Source organism: Mytilus californianus, unplaced genomic scaffold, assembly GCF_021869535.1.
Source record: "Mytilus californianus isolate M0D057914Y unplaced genomic scaffold, xbMytCali1.0.p SCAF_1, whole genome shotgun sequence".
Classification (NCBI taxonomy): Eukaryota; Metazoa; Mollusca; class Bivalvia; order Mytilida; family Mytilidae; genus Mytilus; species Mytilus californianus.
In genome coordinates, this window is record NW_026262581.1 from 61367113 (window position 1) to 61390541 (window position 23429).

Consider the following 23429-nt stretch of genomic DNA (forward strand, 5'->3'; position numbering starts at 1 on the left):
ATCATGTCTATGTTCAACAGAATTATTCTCCCATGGTTTAAGTAAATGTGGTACATATCGTGTTTCCGAAGTAATTTACTTCAATTTCTGCCAGTTCAATCTAACTTTCAAAAAGTTCATACTGTGAATCCGATGTCCAATTGTTTAAATTCTACCGAACTTTTAAGAGATTGCAGATTTACATAAAATACTTGTTCGATCTGAATGGACATGCCGTTACTAGTTCAAAGCCAAAAACAACTAAATAAAAAATGTTCATGTCATTTTGGAATTCCCAATACTAATCAAAGATATTTATTTGGTATGATATATCATATACATGTTCAAAATCAATGTACTTATACAAATATTTAGTATATACATGTATGCAAATCAACTTATTCATCTTAAAATGGGTTAAATTTCAATGAGACATACACAATAAATATTCGATTTTCATTATTCAAGTTTAACTGATATACTTTTATTAAGTAAAATTTGAAAAGTTTAAACAATATTAAAGTTATAAATGTACTACGGAAACCCTCAAATACGTATGACTCGCATTTATTCGGTTGCACTTCAGATCAAAACGTAAAAACCCCCCAAAACACGTTGTTCTGTGCACACCTCTATCTGTGCCCCTCTCCGTGACGTTTTCTCATTGTTGACGTCGTAAGCGGTACAGTTGTTTTTTGAATACCCAAAATCTGCCCTGGCAAAGTATTGAATAGGTCTGGCAGTGAAAGGGTTAAGCTATGTTTAAGCAAGATACATGTGCATGGAATTATAGTTAGTGTTCCAGCTAGGATTTCAAAAGAGCATGGCGCCAATCCTGAAAAGGCATTTATCACGTGAAATGATAATATGGAAAGGGCATGTTATAATAAAGATATTAATCTGTAATCAAACATTGTCTTTATTCATTGAAACACTGGTTATATATATATATACAAGTTCCACATGAATACAAATTACATAACTACATGTAATGATGTAAATGATTAACCAAGATAGAACTTTATCTATCTACTTTTAACGCTGAAAAACTTATGAAGCACCTTGTCACACAAGTTTTTAAAGCATTGCTTGTCACAATTTAGCTTTATATGCAGTATGTTTTGCAAGGTGTCCTGTATTATTCTGTATCTATGGACACAATTTACAAGTTGTACCTGGGAAAAGACCCTTTCTACCTCTGCTGTGCTCAATGGAAAAAACACAGCAGCTGTGCTCAGTAAATGAACAATGTTAGATACAGTGTAGTTAATGTATAACTCCAACTTTTTGAAGTTTTGCTGAAAAATAGATAAATATATGATCAGAGACAGTTTTGATTTTTTATATAAACATTAAAAAGCACTACATACAACCTTTGTGCATTTATTTGGAACAGCTGTCTATATTGTTTTTTTTGGAATTAAGACCTGTAGGTGAAGAAAGTTTTACCAAGTTACTGTTAGTAGTTGTCAAATTTGATTATCTTTTGTATAATTTTAATCTATTTTGTTTTATTTCAGAAATCATAACTTTTATACAATTTTTAGTAGAAAATTTGATAAATCTGTGCAAAACTTAGTCACATTTTTGACAGGTAAATATCCCTCAAAACGTAACCAGAATATTTCAGTCGTTATATTCCGGTGCTCTCCTATGTTTTACATTAACGCCTGAATGCACAGACAATGAAAAATTGTCAATATATCAGTCAGAATTCTCTGGATTCACCTATCTTGTTAAAACTGAGCTGACTGCAGATTGGTCACCTCTCCCACAGTACACCAATCAAGATCCAGGATTCGTGAAGAGTTTTTATTGTAGTAGGAATTCAGGCCTTTGTGAGTAGGAGAGATCAATTACGGGAAAGGGACTGAATTATTCGTGTAAATGCAAACATGGCATTTTTTTTGCTCAAACATAGGTCAAATTCGTGCAAAGGTAGCACACCGATGTAAATAATTTGATGCTGTCAATTAAAACCTATTGATCCAGTTATAGAAATTGGGGTTTGGCATTTACAGGACCGAATTGATGATTCTTCAAATTTTTCTTAGCAATGTATTACAAAATTAACAAAAATCGACAGGACTGAATATATTTTTACAGGACATGTCCTGTCAGTCCCGTGCTAATTTCAAGGACTGTTACTTGATCATGGCCATGTGAAATTAGATAATTCTTTCTTACTATGCTGGGTGGCAATTTGGTTAATCCTGGAAGTCTGTTCATTTAACATTCTGTTAACAAAATGAACAGACTTGAGAGTAATAATAATTTAAAAGGAATATATAATTATCAAGGTGTCCATTCCAATTGACTTAAAACACTTAGACTTTCAAAAATTAATTTGTAAGGAATGAATAAACAATGTCTAAAGAAAGACCTCAGATGGTAGTTTTCAGGAATGTGATTCCATAATAAATGGTATATTTGTACACGGCTCGAAATCTAAGTTTTGTAGGAAATGTGGTCCATACAAAAAATTGAATACTTTATGACTCATGAGCCCAAAAATCCGTTTGTCTTTAAATTGATATGGCTGGTGAGGTCTCTTTTCTGGGAGAAAAAAAATACTGTCCAGAAGACAATTTTACTGGCCTGGACATGAGACTTGTGCCTAGTTGTGAAGACAGGATACTTTTATAGAAATGTGGCAGAAGTAATTTTCCTCTGTAAAACTTGCATGTACATGTATATCTGGTAAGGAACCATCAAAATATAGAAATAAAAAAAAGATTGTGGTTTTAACCCAAAAAGAATTTCTGCAGGGTTTTTCTGAGTAGGTTGAATTAGTGCAAGTAGGCAATATTCTTATGTTGGTGCCAATGACAGTCTTCACAATGAACTTTTAAATCTACAGGCCTGGTACTCAATTTTTGTAAAATTTTAGTTAAATTCTGTTGGCCTGAAGAGATTTTCACAGGCCCAAGAGCAATTTTACAAGTCTGGGCTGCTGGGCCTGTGGTTCAGCGTGAAGACTGCAATGATAACAAATGTCAATTTTCTATATTTCAGACACTTGCCTCTGGTGTATGTCAACTCTATACAGCTGACCCACCATCTCGACAAAGGTGGAGTAAAAGATTTTGCGGTGTTGTTTGTTTTGTAAAAGACAATCCAAAGAGATCGTACTACATAAGATTGTATGACATCAAGGTACATTGTTGTTATGTAATACCTGAGGATTTATTTGTTTTTTAGTATTTATTACTGCAAAATGTTGCCTCAAAGGGTGATAATGTATTAAACTGCCTTTATCTATTTCACCTTTTAACCTAGCTAATTTTTCTTAATTGTGTTTTTTAAACCATTATCATGATGTTTCAGCCATAACATAATTTAGAACTTTTTTGGTTATAGTCTTATAATTTAATTTTGGATGTAACACGTCTTCCGATTGGCTGAAAGTGTTTTGTCTATCAGCTCATAGACATAATTTTGTCATGTGACCGCGACGTCATCAACGTTTTTATCATGATTTACTCCTTTTTAGAATTAAATTATAAGAAATGACTTTAATATTTTTTCTGTCTATTCGAAATAACATAAAAAATGTGGTGCACACTTATGAATAACCCGCTACACGGGTTATTCAGTGTGCACCACATTTTTTATGTTATTTCTTCATAGACAGAAAAAATATTACAGTCATTCCTTAAATGTACAACTCCATAGCACATGTAGGCAATCTCTTGTCCCCAGTAAAAACTTCTCGATTGAGTGCTATGTTTTTGAAATGCTTTGATTATATAATGTTTAAAAACCACAATTACAAAATCTATTCATTATGAAGTGGAATTTCTACTACCTACATGTAGCTACCTTCTGTCAAGCATATATTTATTAAAAACTTAGTGTAGCAGTAGTGAAGCCTCAAGTTTAATCATATTTTCAAAGTCAATACATACACTGATCTAAAATCCCTTAGAATTTTCTAATTTTTTTTGGTACAACCAAACAAGGTGAATATTTATATATTTCATTATGATATGTATATGTTTATAATGAAAAAAGTAAGTTATTCCCGTTTTCATTAGAACTGAATGCTCTTTATCTGCATCAGTTTGCAGTAAAATATTATCAGTAAGTTTAGGGATCTATTTTTTTAAATATTGATATAAAGTATAGATAGCTCTTTAATAAGAAAAATTCAAATTACATGTACGTGTAAAAAAACTCAGAAGTTTTACCCTTTTGTGTACTCAAATTGAAAACTGCAAAATAGAAAAATTGCCATCAGCTTAACATTTAATTTGCACCACATGTCATGCATGTACATGTTGAATTGATATTAAAATCTGGTTAAACACAATTTTTTCTTCACAAAATGAAAATCTACATAACAATTTGCTTGTAGGACTAATTTTTCATATCTTAATTATGCATAATAGCATACCAATATGACATGTAAAAATGGCTTATGGCTATAGATATATAAACAAAAAAAACTTCAAAGTCACCTGAAAAATGGTGCGATATTATCAATAATTAATGAGTGTTATTTATAGATTTGATCACACGATTATTCAAAAGAATTTCGTAGGATGCATTAGGTATGTCTGAAAGGGACAAATCGATCATAAAACATTTTACCTGTATTTACATCATACTATATTGTAATCAGTGTGCAAATACGATTTGTTTATCACATGATTGTAGCATGATAACAAAGGAAGTAAGAAGATATAAAACGAAAACCACAAATTAATCAATTTACCACTTCTTTTGTAAATAAAGGACAGGTGGTTTCAGTTGGACAGGAAAACATAGAAGGGAATTTTCTGTTTGGTCATTGGCCATTTGAATAAAATATGTAAAGGTTAAAAGGAAATACGGATCAAAATGTTGATGGATGATATATTTGTGTACATTTATAAATTGTATGCTTTTGTTTTATTTGTTTCCAGGAAAATGCAAATTAAACATGAATTTGTAAGTTATGGGGGTAAAAAAATAATATGTTTCAAAAGCCTTGTCTGAAAATATCTTCCTTTTGCAATGTTTACGTGCATTATTGTCTCTAATTTTAGCAGGGAACCTAGCCCTGGTGGATTTAGTGTATTTTAAGGTTATGGCCAATTTTCAAAAGTATCCCCCTAAACAGCAAGAGTCTTGTTTGGTAAAGTTAAATGCAATGACAAAAAGTGAAATTTCCCAAACTAGTTAATTCAGTTAATTCTTGGTTTATAGTGGATATTAGCTATTATGCTGGTAATATGTTAGTTATTTAGATAAAATTTGGAATAGGGAAAGAAGAAAAACAACCAAGCTTTTTCCATGGAATTCTGCAGCCTACATGTGCAATTTTGTACATCTTGATATCATATACTAGGAGAAAAATGTATTTCAAAAGAATGTAAAACAGATCATTTGAACTTGTGAGATGCATGTAGATATCCACATAAAATGATACATAGATTAATACAGTTGCCTCTTAATATTCAAAAGCAAATTAATTTATTACTGTATCATGGATCAAGTAAGAACAAATTGATAAAATCTACCTTTTTCTTTACATACTTGTTGACTTAAATCATGAGCAAAGTTACATTTATGGACTCCATCACTGTTTGAACACAAGCTTCAATAGTAAGACCATAGATGTATACATCTATGGTAAGACATTCCTGTCTTAACAATTTGGATTTAAAGTTATTTTTCTGGTACCCTTTCCTGTCAAGTAAATGCAGTGAAGAATAAACACTGATTATTTCTATTTAGCTAGGAGGAAGCTATGATAGGGTAAGTTGACAGTGTTGTTCAACATTTATTTGCATTCATGCATTGAAAGAGTCCACATATTTTTACTGAATATTATATGTTCATGTAACATATATTTATAGGAATCATTTTTGATAAATGAAGTGTAGTAGATGTATATGTTTTATTCCTGTATAGAATGTGGTCATTCCAGTACGGAATTGCATGGAGGAAATGTACATTGATAAATATTGAAAAAGATGATTATGCCTGTGCCATGAAAAGTTAGAGCATATATTGTTTTACCCGTGCACGTCTGCTAAAGGGGAACATTGTCCACTCAATTTCACTCACAGTTTGCAAGGTAGAAAGCTTTAGGTTTAGGTTCAAACACAATAATTGTCAAAAATCTGCCTAGAATGATGGCCATATTATGGTATGCGGTTGTTTGTACATCTGTTGTAAACATGTAGTGCTTTTAGTCATGTATGCCTTAACATATTTACTTCAAACTACCAAATTATTAAGATATGTGATCAAGGGTCTATTTAGTTTTTGACAATTTTCTTTTTGGTTGTTTTTTTCTAGAGTTACGGAACTTACAGCTTCCAAAAATAAACGATTTTCACATGTCACACACTTTCTCTAGTATTCTTTGAGCGATTTTCTTACAACATTACAAAATTATGCTGTTTTGATCATTTCAGAACTGGTCTTTAGGATCTGAATAGTTTTTGACAATTTTTAGTGTTCAAGTTGGCAAAAAAAGATACACCTGCATGAATGGCAGCTTTACCCAGTATTGTTTGAGAATGATAAATCCGATAAATGTGAATAAATTAATATCATGATAAAATGCTCCTACAGTTTCTAATTTAATCATTGTCCACCTGTTCACCTATGATATATTACCTGGATGACTTCTGAACTTGCTAATTGATGTTAACAGTTAGCATTTTTATTTGGCAACTATTTCATTATTACTTGATAACATCAAATATATGTATAAGCAAACTTGCAGAAATGGCAAAACTTTTTAGAGTTGTTTAGTTTAACCTTTTCAAATGCCTGACATTTTACTTTTGTGTCTTATCCATTCAAAAAAGACTGTCAGATATTGGAGCAATCTTTAATTTTAAAAATGTGCATACAAGTGATTTAAGTCATTCAAATGCTAATTGTGACATTAATATAGATAAATAGAAATTTTAAATATACATCATTGAGACAGCATCCCAACAATGGAGTCATCCTTATCAAAACAATTAGACTGATAATATGACCTTCAGCAATGGATACCATTTTACAAGCTCCAAATCATCCATAGTCTTGCTATAGACAAGTTGTAAATATAGTGAACAAAAACTAAAGTAAAATAATGATTAACAACATCAAAGATTGCTTGAACTTTTTGAAAGCTAGCTTAAAGTATATAATTGAGTCTAGTTAGGGTCAAAGTTGATCAAGAGGTAAATCTTAGTTTTGGTCAATAAACTTGTTAATCATGTACTGGAATTAGTCCTATCAATCCATTCTGTGAATTTTGTTTCAAAATGAACTGAGTTTGAGCTAGATCATTTAGGGCAAAACTGGTTCCAGTTCAGTAATAAGCAACTATTGGACCACTTGAACCAATAGTAGGGAATACTAGGGATAGATGACAAAGTATGGATATATATGTTGTTTTAAATTTCACAAACATAACTGCATCTTCAAAATACTATCTAGCAGAAAGGAATAGAATATCAAACAAGTTGGTTTTTAAAATGATTAAAATGCAATTTTGAAAATTTATTGAAAATTTGATAAAGAAGAGACACATGTTTACATAAAAAGTCTCTACTTAATTTTTAAATAAAAATAAAAGTTCTAGGAAAATAAAGCAAAAAATTTGTTACTTTCAAAATCATTGTTTTAAGTTTATTATTACTCAGATTAAGCTGTTTCTTAAAATATTTCATTATAGTTTCCATCAGTAGCAAATAAAAGATAACACGCTTTTCTTGTTGTTGTTTGGTTTTATTATTTTGTGTTTTTTTTTTTTTATTGTCTTAATAAAAGTGTGTTTTGTACTGCATACCCAGTTTGAAAAATAAATTGTAAATTAATTAAATATACTGTGTAAAATGGAACAATGAAAGAGATATCTTTTAAGAAAAAAACTTCATTTCTAAGATCACAAAGAAGCATGTTTTTACCTTTTCTCATATATATATATATATATATCTAATGCAAGTGAATTGAATTTTTTGAGAAATAATAAGATTATTAAGATATATACAGTGAAATTTCCAATTGACATCCACATTCAACCAATGTTTTTGTCATTATCAGCAACAGTTTTATTTCAGTGAAGGTACTTTTTGGCAATTGACAACATTTTCTGTGTGGACCTTAAAACCTTACATGACGTAGATAAATGTTAGTATTGATATTCATTTGTATTTGTTTTTCTTTTACAGAAAGATGCAGTTATATGGGAGCAAGAAATTTACAATCAGTTCAAGTACAAAGCACCTAGAGAATATTTCCACACTTTCGAAGCTGATGTATGTAAACTCTTGCTAAGGCCACCCTTAAAAAATTCTTTGTTTGATGTTGCCTTCCAATGCCTTGTAGGGTTGGGTAGGTAGGAAGGGATTTAAAAAAAAATGTTGGCCAACAACATAAGATACATGTTTAAGAAGAAAAAACAACGTTAGAACAGGAATTGGGTTTTTTTCGGGTAGGCTGCCTTTTAGATGGGTAGGTAGGCAACATCAAACAATTTGAATTTTATTTTTGGCCTAACAGTAGGTTAGATAAAAGCAACTCACAACAAAAAACAAAAGCCATCACAGTAAAGTACCAATAAATAAAAAATGAAAAATGTAACAAAAGAAATATAGAAACATGAACAATCCCTACAATGGCCTACATGTATGCACAAATTAAACAAATCTTTCCCTGAGTTTAATTTAAATCAGATGACTTGATTAAAAAGTAGTTTTTAGCTGGTCTGGTCTGAGGTCAAGTGAAATGTGACCATTGCATTGCATTTTTTTGCAAAAAAAAAAATTTATTATATTCTTCTTAAAACTGACAAATGCAAGGCATAGGTTTTCATTACACGTTTTTAGACGTGTCAGGTCATTTATTTAAATTTCTATTACTTGGCTATCTAAATTCTGTTCTTTTAATTAACAACAGGGCTATTTCATTTCCTAGATCCTCCTTTGATGAGCCTATCATTTTATCTTTGTACTATAAGGAAACCCTCATAGCCAATTAAAATAATTAGCAGTTATTAAGGCTTGTGGTTTGAGATAAAGGAAATATACTAAGTTTTCATTTGATTTATTTGCAAAGAAATTAAAATTAAATATCAGATGATATCTTTGCTAAAATTTCATTTTGGTATACATTTATAAAAATTCTAAGTTTTAGTATAATTAAATAATACAGGTAATGAAGGAAGTGTTCTCAAACATAAAATAATTAATTAGTTTTTTGAACTTGTAATTACATGTATCATTATTTTTCATTATTTTCTCATTATTTATACATTTGTTTTTCATAGGTCATCTGTTATCAAGTACTCTGTTGCTAACTTCTAATAAATATGTTTTTGAATGATGTCTTTCTGATTTTTTGCAAAATTCCATAGCATTTTTTGTGTTTGTATTCACGATCGTTCTTCCAAACCTTTTGAGGAAGTTCACTGGTGAGTTTCAAAATAACAAGGTTATAGCTGGAAAGACATTTGTTAAAAAAAATATATTTACTCATTGCTATTTTTAAGATTTTTAAAAGCATTTAATAATTTAAAAAGCAACCAGAGTTCTCTTGATTTTTATAGGACCGCAAAAAAATTTTGCGGTCGTATATTGGTATGACGTTGACATAGGCATTGTCGTCGTCGTCGTCGTCGTCGTCCGAAGACACATTGGTTTTCACACTCTAACTTTAGTTTAAGTGAATGGATCTCTATGAAATTTTACCATAAGGTTCATTCCACAAAAGGAAGGTTGGGATTGATTTTGGGGGTTATGGTACCAACAGTTAAGGGATAAGGGGCCAAAAATAAGCATTTTTGTAACTTCCAGACATAACTTGTGTGTTAGTGTATAGATCTCTCTGACATTGTACCACAAGGTTCCATATCACAAAGGGAATGCTGGGATTGATTTTGGGGTAATTGCCTCAAAATTGTAGGAATTAGGGGCCACAAAAGGGGCAAAATAACCAGCATTTTTCTAGTTTCATGACAATAACTTGTGTGTAATTGTATGGATCTTTCTGAAATTGTACTACAAGGTTCCATATCACAAAGGGAAAGCTGGAATTGAGTTTGGGGGTAATTGCCCAAAACGTTTAGGAATTAGGGGCAAAAAATAAGCATTTTTCTAGTTTCCAGACAATAACTTGTGTTCAAGTGTATGGATCTCTCTGAAATTGTACTGAAAGGTACCATACCACACAAGGAAGGCTGGGATTGATTTTGGGGGTAATTGCCTCAAAATATTAGGAATTAGGGTCCAAAAAGGGGCAAAAAACAAGCATTTTTCTAGTTTCAGGACAATAACTTCTGTGTTAGTGTATGGATCTTTATGAAAATGTACTACAAGGTTCCATATCTCAAAGGGAAAGCTGGGTTTGAGTTTGGGGGTAATTGCCCTAAACGTTTAGGAATTTGGGGCCAAAAAGGGGCCTAAAAACAAGCATTTTTCTAGTTTCCATACAATAACTTGTGTTCAAGTGTATGGATCTCTCTGAAATAGAACTGCAAGGTACCATACCACAAAGGGAAGGCTGGGATTGAGTTTGGGGGTGATGAATCATAAGGGGGTTCAAAAAATTTGGGGGAGGGATTTTTTTTCCCTTTTTTTCCTTTTTTTTTTCTTTAAAATTCTATTTTAAATTGGTTATTTCTGATTTATATATAAAAGCAAATATTAATGATATGGTTTGAATAGGTAAATTAAAAAATTTTAAGTTCTTACACCACATTCATTCTGTGTTAGAAACCTGTGATGTGTCAAATATTTAATCACAATCCAAATTCAGTGCTGTATCAAGCTTGAATGTTGTGTCCATACTTGCCCCAACTGTTCAGGGTTCGACCTCTGCGGTCGTATCAAGCTGTGCTCAGCGGAGCATTTTATTCTTAAATGTTTTGTATAGAGATGATTCGACTCCACTTTCAAAATATTTTCAGACATAACTAGAATTTAACCAGAATTTGTTAAGATGTTTTTTATTAAATCACAAAAAACAAACATAGTTCCTGGTATACAGTAAAGCATGGAAGCCATTTCTGAATAAATTTTACGCATAAAATTTAAAAAAAACAGTTTAGTGTCTAGTGATTGGTTTCTTGGAGGGTATATACTCAACTTTGTATGTTCATAAGAGTGAACTTGAATAAAAAAAAATCCATCGTATGTTGTATTTTTATACGACCGTATATTGGTATGATGTTGAGGTCGTTGTGGTCGTCGTAGTCGTGAATGGATCTTTATGAAATTTAACCATAAGGTTAAAACCACAAAAGGAAGGTTGGGATTGATTTTTGGGGTTATGGTACCAACAGTTAAGGAAATTAGGGGCCAAAAAGGGGCCAAAAATAAGCAGATTTCAGAAATTAAAAAGAATTATTCTTCAAATATTTTTTTTTTTTCAAATTTCAAATATTGAAAAATTTCAAGAAGTAATCTTTAATTGCACAGTATGGCGCATTAGATTTGTAAAATCTTTGACCACATTTATTTATTTGTTATGCCGAATCTGACCGTGTATTTAGATTTTTAATTTTGGGCCCAGTTTTCAAATTGGTCTACATTAAGGTCCAAAGGGTCCAAAATTAAACTTAGTTTGATTTTAACAAAAATTGAATATATGGGATTCTTTGATATGCTGAATCTAAACATGTATTTAGATTTATGATTTTGGGCCCAGTTTTCAAGTTGGTCCAAATTGGGGTCCAAAATTAAACTTTGTTTGATTTCAACAAAAATTGAATTTATGGGGTTTCTTTGATATGCTGAATCTAACCGTGTATTTTTATTTTTGGGCCCCGCTATCAAATTGGTTCATATTGAGGTCAAAAGGGTCCAAAATTAAACTTTGTTTGATTTCATCAAAAATTGAATTTATTGGGGTTCTTTGATATGCTAAATCTAACAGTGTATTTAGATTTTTAATTTTGGGTTTCGTTTTTTAAATTGGTCTACATTAAGGTCCAAAGGGTCCAAAATTAAACTTAGTTTGATTTTAACAAAAATTGAATTCTTGGGGTTCTTTGATATGCTGAATCTAAACATGTGTTTAGATTTTTGATGATGGGCCCAGTTTTCAAGTTGGTCCAAGTTGGGGTCCAAAATTAAACTTTGTTTGATTTAAAAAAAAATTGAATATATGGGGTTCTTTGATATGCTGAATCTAACCATGTATTTTGATTTTTGGGCCCTGTTATCAAATTGGTCCACATTGAGGTCAAAAGGGTCCAAAATTAAACTTTGTTTGATTTCGTCAAAAATTGAAATATTTTGATTCTTTGATATGCTGAATCTAACCATGTATTTAGATTTTGGATATTGGACCATAATAGGTAAATTAAAAAATTTTAAGTTCTTACACCACATTCATTCTGTGTCAGAAACCTATGCTGTGTCAAATATTTAATCACAATCCAAATTCAGAGCTGTATCAAGCTTGAATGTTGTGTCCATACTTGCCCCAACTGTTCAGGGTTCGACCTCTGCGTTCGTATCAAGCTGCGCCCAGCGGAGCATTTTATTTAAGGTTAGAAAAGCAGTGAATGCAGAATTGATATTTCACTTGAATCAACTGACTTGCCAATTTGATATCTTGATATTTAATAAATGTATAAAGATACTAACTTAATAATGATTTTTTTTATTACAGGATGTACAGGCAGGTCTGAACTTTGCTAGTGAGGATGAGGCTATAAAATTTAAAAATGCTGTTGAACAGAAATTATTGGAGAGGCATCAGAAAAAAATTGGTAACTTTACACATAATTAATGTTTTAAAAGATAACAAGTTTGAAGTAGTGTAGTCAAACACACAAAGGTTGGATACAAACACCAATCAAATGGTGACAAATAAAAAAAAAGCATTCATTTTCTTAAAAGTGTTGTTCAAAGAAATTTTACCCAACAGACAAAGATGTAAGATGTAAGATGTAAGGGTAGCTACAGTAAGACCTTGGTTAGACCAATATCTTAACATGGATATCATGTTGACTAAAGAGTAACCTAGGAAAAGGAGAGGACATTTTATGTGTTTTATTTGGCATTGTAAAGCAGAATGTACATTTTAGGGCTAATTTTAATAAATTCTTTCTTTTTTATCATTCAGTCTTGTTTTTAGTTTTCAGTTGTAGAGATAACATAAAGATGTCACGTATATCAACTTATGCATTTTTTCTAAACAAACATATTTATTAGAAAATGATAGTCTTTGAATGATGATATTTTCTTTTCAGAAAGGAAAAAACAAACAACCATAGTCAGTCATGGTCATCAGGCTAGTTCCCCTGTTATGAACAGTAAGTAGCATTTTAACTTTTTATGGACCAGAGCAGTATGAGCAATTTTGCAAAGCTATTTGCATCAGTTTTCAATATTGACTGTACTTTAAAAAACTTCATCTCAGAAAAATAAAGATAGGTAGTAATTGTTCTTAACTTTGCTAAAAGTGTCCCTGGGCTATGTTGGAATTAATAACTTTTTAATTGGTTTAAACTACAGCTGATTTTTATCCTCTCTTGATGAGAGAGCCAGTGAAAAGTGTTGCTATCACATGTCACCTGCATCTGGCATAAACTATTTTTAAATTCTCTTGTAAACATAAAGAGAAACTACACGCAGCAGAAATAACCAGCAAGATAAGATCTATAAATAAATCAACATGGCCGAATTGACTCCTTGTATGAGTTATTTACAATTTTACCCATTTTATATAGAAATAAGAAGATGTGGTAAGATTGCCAATGAGACAACTCTCCACAAGAGACCAAATGACACAGAAATTAACAACTATTGGTCACTGTATGGTCTTCAACAATGAGCAAAGCCCATACCGCATAATCAGCTATCGAAGGCCCCAAAATGACAAATGTAAAACAATTCAATTGTAACAGTACAACATAAGATTTTTAGGCAGTTAAGCTGCCTTATGCTAGCACCCTAGATTTGTGTTCTTCCCAACGAATGCTGAAAAAAGTGCCATTGTTATAATCTAGCAGGCTAATATGTTATTTATAACTAATTTACATTTTTTTCATACTTTTAATTCTGGAATACAAAAAATATGACCAGAATAACCTTAAATGATCGTCGAACGACCCATAATATTTGAAGTTGCACATAGGAAATAGTGCTCAATAGAAATCCGTACGTAGTCTATTATCCCCTGTGCTTTTGGCTAAGATGTCAAAGAACAATTGTATGAAATATTTCATCGCCGAAAAGTTGTAATTACAAGTCGTTTATATTTCCCAAATGGAAAATGCGCAGGAATATTGTTCATGTACACCAAATCTCTATGACAGAGGAAATAAAGTTATATATAGTAGTCTAAGTTGGCGGTAATTTTAACATACACTTGTTGTTATTTTATGAATGAAAAAGTACCGGAAATCGACGTAATCAACGTCGACCAATCAGGTCGATGTTTTAAGAAATGCGGAACAACTCGTCCCAGAGATAAGTCGGACCAAGTCCACTTGGACAGTCTAAGAAGACAACTCGGACCGCTTGTCAGATTTACTTAGGATTTCATAAAATGTAAGACTAACATGTCTAGCGGAGCCATCAATCTTTCGTTTGTGCATTGGGGACTATTTAGGGGTATTTTGAGGGGTCTAAAGAAGGGACGGGTTTACTGTAGAACCCTATGGGATTTTATTTTTTTTAATTTTCAAATGACTATTACTGGAAAACAGTAAATGATAGACACACGCGGTCTTCAGTAATGAGAACAGGACAATAAAACAAATCAAATAAAATATAGGGTGAGTCCCTGGGGGTCATCCCACCCCCTTCAATTTGAAAATGTGCTTTTATCTTGTGAATGGTCGTGATCCCCACCCCTAAACCAAATATATACTTGTATGGGACAATAAAACAAATCAAATGAAAATAATTTGGGGGAGTCCCCGGTGTCACCCACCCCCTTCTGTTTAAGAACTTGTAAACGATCGATTTCCCCACCCCTAAACCATATATAATCATGTATGGGACAATATAACAAATCAAATGAAATACAGGGGGGAGTCCCTGGGGTCACCCCACCCCCTCCTGTTTGAGAACTTGTAAACGGTCGAGATTCCCACCTCTAAACCATATATTTTCATGTATGGGACAATATAACAAATCAAATGAAATATAGGGGAGTCCCTGGGGTCACCCTACCCCCTACTGTTTGAGAACGGTCGAGATACCCACTCCTAAACCATATTTATTCACGTTCGTCATTTCAAAAAGATTTTAATGACATACAGGGTCAATCTCCTAGGTGTCACATATGCATATCACTTTACTAGACCAAACCAATGTGTACTGGACTTTGCCCAATGTCAGGCGACCATGGGAATGACGAATTATAGGAAACGTCGTGACAGCATCCTGTTACAATTATTTCTTGTTTATTATAAAATTTTATTGATGCAAAAAATGAGTCTAGGTTACAGCCGATTTCATTGAGTGTGTAGGCAAAGGTAATATCTTTGGTTAGCTTTCTTGCTAGCTGAACCGTGAAGTCATTATTAGGTAAGGTATACGACCCTCCTTTCGAAGTAGCTTAGTCCTACAGACAAATAGATGGTTATCTGTCGGACTAGTCTACTCTTAAAGGAGGGTAATGTACCTAACCTAATAATGACTTCACGGTTCAGCTAACAAGCAAGCTAACCAAAGATATTACCTTTGCCTACACACTCAATGAAATCGGCTGTAATTGAATTTACTTTAATTATTTTTGAATTATTTCTGGGCCTATAAAAATTTTCATTTATGGCTCATTTTAAAGAAAACATATAAATCTTTCAAGCAGTGTAAATTTTAGCCCAAGAATGTTTGACCAACTGTTTTATAATCACCTGTCATTTTATTCCAAACTTGGTATGGAGTGACATCATGGACTTGGGGTGAAGGTGGGGGTCATTTACATTTACTATGGGCAGGTCAGTCAGACCTCACCTTTGATCCCTGTAGAAGAAAACATTTGTCTGATTTGTGTCTCATAACTTTTGTACTGTAGAACCCAAACTCAGTGTTCCTTCCAGGGAAGCACGTCTATTCATTCTATTATAAACTCGTACTACGTCAACTTGTACCACTGAAAGTCAACTGGTACCAACGTTAACTACCAACTAGAACAACTGCAATCATTGCGAACTTGTACCACTGCAGACTCACCATTAAAAATATACATTGGTATATGTGTTGCTTTTGAAAACCTTGATAAAATATTAATTAATTTGCCTTAATAATAAATTCATTAAATAAACATAAATGTACAATATACGAATGTTTAATGTTTGTTCTTTCAAATCTTGAAAAAAAATTGAAGCAACACTGCCACAGTTTTCATAATTACGTTTGCCTTGGTTTTTGGTTAACTGCCTACAGCGCTTACAGTGCTTTGATTTATTTCTTGAAAGCTATATTAGATGGAAAGAAAACAGCAAAAAATCAGCTATATAAGATCTACATATAAGCAAGCAAACGTAACCATTTACAATAAAGGTGGAAAAAATATCAGAAAGGCGTATGTTTACCAGGTGAGGGATTCAGGCTAGTAGGAGTCTGTAGTTGTATTTTAGGTTATATGTTCATTTAGAAATGATGCACTTTTAATCAGGTTTTTTAATTCATAAAATTACAAGTTGTTTTGTACTTAATAACTTTTGTGAAAGTAAGGTATATAATTACACATGAGATACATGTTTAAATTTAAGTATTTGAAAGAACTTTCGTAAAATGCTGTAAATCTATGATTTACCAATACAATGCTGTTCATCATAGGTCCAAATGATGTACAATGGCATGCTACAATCTAGCTTTTCTGACAAATATTCAACATCTGATTTATATAAGAGTATATAATGAAATAACAAGAATTTTAGAAAATATTTGACAACCATTAAAGACTACACTGAAAAAATCATCTTATCCAAGAAACCCAGATGAAAACTAACATTAAAGAACAACACACTTGATAAACATAATAATGGGGCCAGTTGTTTGGGGTTAAATTTCTTTTTACAGGTACAACTGTAAAATGTTGCTATTGCACTCATCTACCATCTGTCATAAACTATTTCTAAATTTTCTTTTGAAACTCTTAAGGAGAAACTGTAAGCAGCAAAAATAACGAGCAAGATTAGATCTACTAATAAATCAACATGGCCTATTGTTGTTAACTTGTGTCATTTGGTCTCTGGTGGAGAGTTGTCATTTGCAATCATACTACAATTAATTTTTATATATATTTTCCTTTTTTACCCATCTAACCTAAATTTCATATTGGTGTGACTTATACACATAGTAATTAATTGATGATTTTTGTTTAGATGTGCCTGCTCAAGCACCTGTTGTCAACATTGATGTCAAGTCTGGATCAAATACCATTGGAAAGAGTAAAGCAGGTAAAAAGGACAAGAAGAAAAAGCTGACTAAGGAAGATATTAGTACACCCACTGCATTTAGACATGTTAGTCACGTTGGTTGGGATCCTACTAAAGGATTTGATGTGAGTTTATTAAGATGTCAAATATTAAAGGAAACAATTAGTTTTGCCTACTTATCATGCAAAACCATCTGTCATATGTCCATTGTCCTTGACCTCATTTTTCATTATTCAGCAAGTGCATACAAATTATATACATATTGGCAAGTAACCTTGAAAAAAAATGATAGAAGTGAAATCAATTTGGTAATCAATGATGTAACAAAAAGATTCAGAAGTTAATGAACAAAGTATTTATAGCCTTGAAGTAGGTTATTCTAGCATTAAGCAAGTATAGAGAAGCTTTGTCCGTTGTTAAAAACATAATTTATGTTCACGATGAAATAACATCAAATAATGAGAAGATCCTGTAAAAGATATACTTTGAATAAGAAATTTGTGCAATGTCTTTTTATTAAGAAAAATTCAAATTGCAAATGGATAGGTTTTGCAAAAATAAAACCTCACTAAAATTTTAGGATATTATATGTATGCTGCACATCTTTTAATCACAATAATTTATCTCCCATGTATGTCCGTTTTTCAAAAACGCAATAATAAGAGCGCACAAAAATTTGTTAATTTTCAGTAACATGAAATTTTGTCGTAGTTATTAAAGCCTCTGTTGTTGATATTTTAACGCATCTATCATAGTTTAGAAATAAATATTTACCACTCTATAGAAATGTAAGAAGTTGGTCAAGAAGTTTGTAAGTATATGTTAAGTGTTTGTAATATGACTGCATGTTGTTATTTTTACAGTTACAACCAAAAGTCTGGTCACCATTTCTTTTAAACAGTATTGCATTAGCAGATCTAGGGGAGTGTTCTGGGGGTTGGAGCCCCATCACCCCTTTCATGCTGTTCCAGGGGTTCTTGGGGGGTGATTGGAACTCCTTTTCAAAATGACTGGATCCGTGCATTTATTGTATACTTAAATTACAACTTGTTCCAAAGAATGCTATTTAAGATGTTTATTTATGGCTTCAATTTAACAGGTTTTTATTTTCTTTTTATGTTGTTGTCGTCCAGAGAAAGGGATGCTATTTTGGCGTCGGCAGTTGTACAATCTTTAAATTTCAGAAGGAAGAAGACTTGGATGCTTCATACCTTGTATACAGATTCCTTATGTTACGAAGTTTCTGTTTGTCATGTGTCCATTGTAATTGTCCTCATTGTCATGGATCAGTGATTAAGGTTAAGTTTTCATGATAAGGTCTGTTTCTCGATATTATAAGTAGGTCAACTATATTTGGTGTATGAATGATTGTAAGGTGTGCATGTCCTTCTGATAGGGTTCATCAGACCATGACCTCATTTTCATGGTTCATTGGTCAATGTTTTTTATTTACACCTGTTTTTGTGATTAGGTACCTTTCTCAGATGCTATAAGCAGAAGTCAACTATATTTGGTGTATGTACATCTGATGGGGTTTATATTACCTTGGCCTAATTTTCATGGGTCATTGATGATATTAAGTTTCTGTGAGATCTGTAAGGAAACTTTTATCTGAAAGACTTTCAACATAAATTCAATTATGATCAGTAAAGCAGACAAGTCATCTCAGCCTTTGTACTTTTGGTGAATTTTACATCTAATTTCAATTTACAATTTGTAAACTTTTTTATCGTCATTAGTTAAAAAAAAGACTTTTGGGCTGATTGGTTAACTTTTAAATTGAATATTTACCGAAAACAACTGTGCAGACAGTCATGTCTACAGTATCAGATCAAGACTTACATATTTACCCAAAACAACTGTGCAGACAGTCTACAGTATGAGATCAAGACTTACAATCACTTGCTGAGTGTTCTCTTTTTACTATAAGAGTTTGTCAGTTGTCTGCTTCACCAGTAAAAAAAAATGAATGCTAAACAACAGCAACAAAAATTTGTTAAGCCTATGAAATACCAGAAATTCATCTTACTTATTGTTGATGTTCTTTTTAGAGTTAGACATGGTACTTTAAGATTGATTATTTTCCATGTATTTTAGTTTTGAACAGTAGTTTTTAATACCCATGCATAGATACCATCCATGTCTGCATTGCCCATCTCTAAAACCACTTAAAACACTAATAACAAAAGAAAGACTAAAGTTGAAAAGATTAGAAATTTCTGTGTTTTTATAGATATTACTGTCATGCCAAGTCAAAATCAACTGAAGTAAATGATACATGGAGTTTGGCTGCTTCTTGAAAACAAGTCACATATAAATCTCATTTTGTGAAGTTGTGCACAGCCACCTGTTTATTATATAAAAAATCAGTAGCTTATGAGATAAGAAATTTTCATTGAATTTTCTGTTTTATCACAGATGAATAATTTGGATAATGATATGAAGTCATTATTTCAACAAGTTGGTATTTCTGACACCACTGATATGGACAAGGAAACCGTGGATTTTATTTATGATTTTGTTGAACAACATGGAGGGATAGAGAAAATTAGAGAAGAAATTAAAAAGAAACCTCCTCCTCCTCCATCATCTCATAGTAAGTAATAAATATAATTTGTCAATTCAATCCATTGAGCAGGGGCTGAAATTTTATACACTGAAGTGTAAACCAACTTATTTTTGTGAATACTTAATTTCGCATATAGCCCTGTCTTGCCGATTTCACAGCAATTTATTTTTTCATGAATTTCTAATTTTTCTAATGAATTTAAAATGTTTATACATATAAGGGAAGATCCAAATTGTACATATTCACAAAATTTATATTTGTGTTAATTTTCTATTATAGAAAATAAATCGCTTGTGAAAAAATTAGTTGGTTTACAGTAATACTAAAAGACTCTATGTTTACATATAGGTGAGTAACTGGGGAATTGGTCATACAAACTGAAAAAAAGGAGAAAAATATAAAAATTGATCTTAATTTTAGCAAAATTGATTCAAAGGTAGTTAAACAAAATATAGAATTCCTTGTGGCAGATTGTCCATGTGACACAAGTATTTAGTAGGTGGAGAAACATCTTCCCCTTATATAAACATCATTGATGTGCATGATGAAAACGCATGAAGCAATGAGAAATATTCTCAAATTTTTGTTTAAGCTTTTATATATATTCTAGCAATGAAAGCCTCTGTTGATAATATTTTAATACATCTATCATAGTTTATGAATTGATATTTACTTCTATATAGAACTAAGCCCTAAAGGTCCTATCCGTTCTATAGAACTTAGTCCTGAAGGTCGTAACCGCCCTATAGAGCGTAGACCTGAAGGTCCTAAGCGCTCTATAGAAATTAGTCCTGATGGTCGGTACCGCTCTGTAGAGAGCAGTCCTGAAGGTCGTAACCGATCTAAAGAACGTAGTCCTGATGTTCGTAAGTATACTTGAAGTGTTTGTTATATGACTGCATGTTGTTATTTTTACTTGTTGTTCTAAAGTTTGGTCCCCATTTCTTTTGATCAGTGGTGCATATTTTGATTATGACTTTTTCCAAAGAATGATATTCAAGATGTTTATTTATGGCTTAAACTTATCTTATATGTACAGGATGTGGACAAGTCATTCCTTTTCAATTTTTCCCAATATGTATTTTATGTAAATCAATTAATTTTTCAAAATTATACTTTGAGCTCATTTCTTCTCTGATTTGCATGAATTTCACTGCTGTTCTAAAAAATGTCCTTTTTATGCTTCATAAGTTCATAGTTTAATTTGCAATCTTTAATTCTGATGTCACAATAATACAATATACATATACTCACTTGTGACATCAACAAAATTTAAAGTTTATGTTTAACAAATGATTTCTTGAAAATGAAGATTTAAACAAAATCACAATAAAAATTATCCTAAAAACGTCAAATTTTTCTGAGTTTAATGATGAAAATTGGTTAAGAAATGAGTTAATAGTATATTTTTCCTAAAATGTGCAGATTTATATAATAGGGAAAATATTGAAAGTGGAATGTTTTTTGTCCACATGCTGTATACTTTTACTTGTTGTTTTTTTGGAAAGAAATAGATAAATGTTGATGGCTCTCATTTTAGTCTAGCCTGCAAGACAAAGGGATGTGGCAGCAGCTTTAGTTCTTTGCATAAAGCTTTATATTTTAGAATAATTTCAGGAGCTTAAAGACCTGAATACTCTTGCATACAGATATCCTATGCTCTGTAGTTTCCGTCTGGCTTGTGTCCATTGTCCTTTACCTCATTTTGATAGTCCAGCAACTGTCTAATTTTTTCAGTTGATTTTTACTTTTATTAAGAGTAATAGTGGTACATGTATATATAATCTTTGCAAGGTATACAAGTCTGTTAGACAGTGGTCACCTGACCTTGAACTCATCTCATGGATGATTGATCAGTAATCTTGGTTAGTGATTACACATTTAGGTCTGTTTCTCAGAAGTCAGCTTTATTTGGTGTATGGAATGATTGATAGGTGAACATGTCCGTCTGGCTTGGTTCATCTGACCTAGATCTCATTTTAATTGTTCATAGCTCAATGTTTAGTTTACATTATAAGGTCTTTTACTCAGAATCTTTAAGCAATAGGTCAACTTCTTTGGTGAATGGAATGATTGTATGGTGAACATGTCCATCCTTCAGAGTTCATCTGACTTTGACCTTATTTTCATAATTCATGGGTCAATGTGTTAAATTTTTCATATTTAGGTCTTGTTTTTCAAATCCTGAAAGAAATAGATCAACTATAATTTATGGTGTATAGAATGTTGTCTAGATTTATTAGTCTGGATTGGTTCATCTGACCTTGGCCTCAGTTTCATGTTACATTGGTCAATTTAAAGTGTTTTGTTATTAGGTCAAATTTCTTTACTGTAAACAATAGCTTAACCACATTTGGTGCATGGAATTGTTGTTAAGTGTACATGTGATTTTCATGGTGCATTTGTTAGTGCTTAGTGTCGAGATTAGGTCTGTATCTGTCATAGTGTAAAAAGCAATATGACATCAATATTTGGTGTGTGGAATGACTTTTATACGCCCGTTTATGGGACGTACATGTATTATGGTATACCATTGTCTGTCCGTCGTCAACATGTTAGACAATAACTCAAAAATGCTTTAACCAATTTGCATGAAACTTTGGTGAATTGTTTATATCTATTGACATGAGCTCCCTTTCGATTTTTATAAATTTTAGATTTTATGTTTCCGAGTTATTGGATTTTATTCATAAAAAAGGGGGATTTTCCAGTTTTCAGACAACAGCTCAAAAGTGCTTTGACCAGTTTTCATGAAACTTTGGTGACTGATTTATATCTATTCAAATAACATCCATTTAGTTTTTGTTGAGCCTGACGCAGAAAGCTCGACATAGGGGTAGTAATCCGACGGCGGCATTAGCTAACTTTTTAAAAGCTTTATATTTTAGAAGGTGGAAGACCTGGATGCTTCATACTTTGTATATAGATGCCTCGTGTTACGAAGTTTCCGTCAGTCACATGTCCAATGTCCTTGACCTCATTTTCATGGTTCAGTGGCTACTTGAAAAAAAAGTTAATATTTTTTGTAACGTTAAATTCTCTCTTATTATAAGTAATAGGATAACTATATTTGGTATGTGCGTACCTTACGTATGGAAATATTTTATGATGTACATGTCAGTTTCGCAGGTGGCCCGAGAACACAGTTATTTCGTAGTGCATTTCTTTTAGACAATAAAGTCAAATTAAAAAAATCGCACCTGCTCTATCTCAAAAAGATTTTTACAGTGTAGTGTACTACTATTGGGACAAATAATATCAAAATTATAGAAAAGTCTACCAGCTCTAACTCAAAATATTGACAATTCTATGTTAAGGGGGTCTAAAATTCAGTTTGACAGCTTCAGACATACTAATTTTTGACCTTTTTAAACTGGACCTAATCACTACTAAACATAAAGATTCAGCACCCAAATTTTTTTAACATGTAATTTCATCCCCTTACTTTATATTTCATGCATTAAATATAAAGAAATAAATTTGGAAAGTGTATGAAAAAAATTTGCAAGTTATACACTGTCCACACTAGGGACTATATTTGTAGAC

General features: G+C 31.9%; 1 protein-coding gene across 4 annotated transcripts in view; it reads left to right on the forward strand.

The window, feature by feature from the left end:
• The window catches only part of LOC127705650 (actin nucleation-promoting factor WASL-like), a 48300-nt gene that overhangs the window by 1931 nt on the left and 22940 nt on the right, over nucleotides 1-23429 (forward strand). For 3 of the 4 annotated variants that reach the window (XM_052209980.1, XM_052209995.1, XM_052210003.1), the window contains exons 2-8: nucleotides 2995-3135; nucleotides 5701-5721; nucleotides 8142-8228; nucleotides 12586-12685; nucleotides 13169-13231; nucleotides 17261-17439; nucleotides 19733-19910. In XM_052209980.1, coding sequence (XP_052065940.1) covers nucleotides 2995-3135; nucleotides 5701-5721; nucleotides 8142-8228; nucleotides 12586-12685; nucleotides 13169-13231; nucleotides 17261-17439; nucleotides 19733-19910 — 769 coding nt within the window. The remainder of the gene's footprint in view (nucleotides 1-2994; nucleotides 3136-5700; nucleotides 5722-8141; nucleotides 8229-12585; nucleotides 12686-13168; nucleotides 13232-17260; nucleotides 17440-19732; nucleotides 19911-23429) is intronic. The other variant, XM_052209988.1, reaches the window with a different exon arrangement.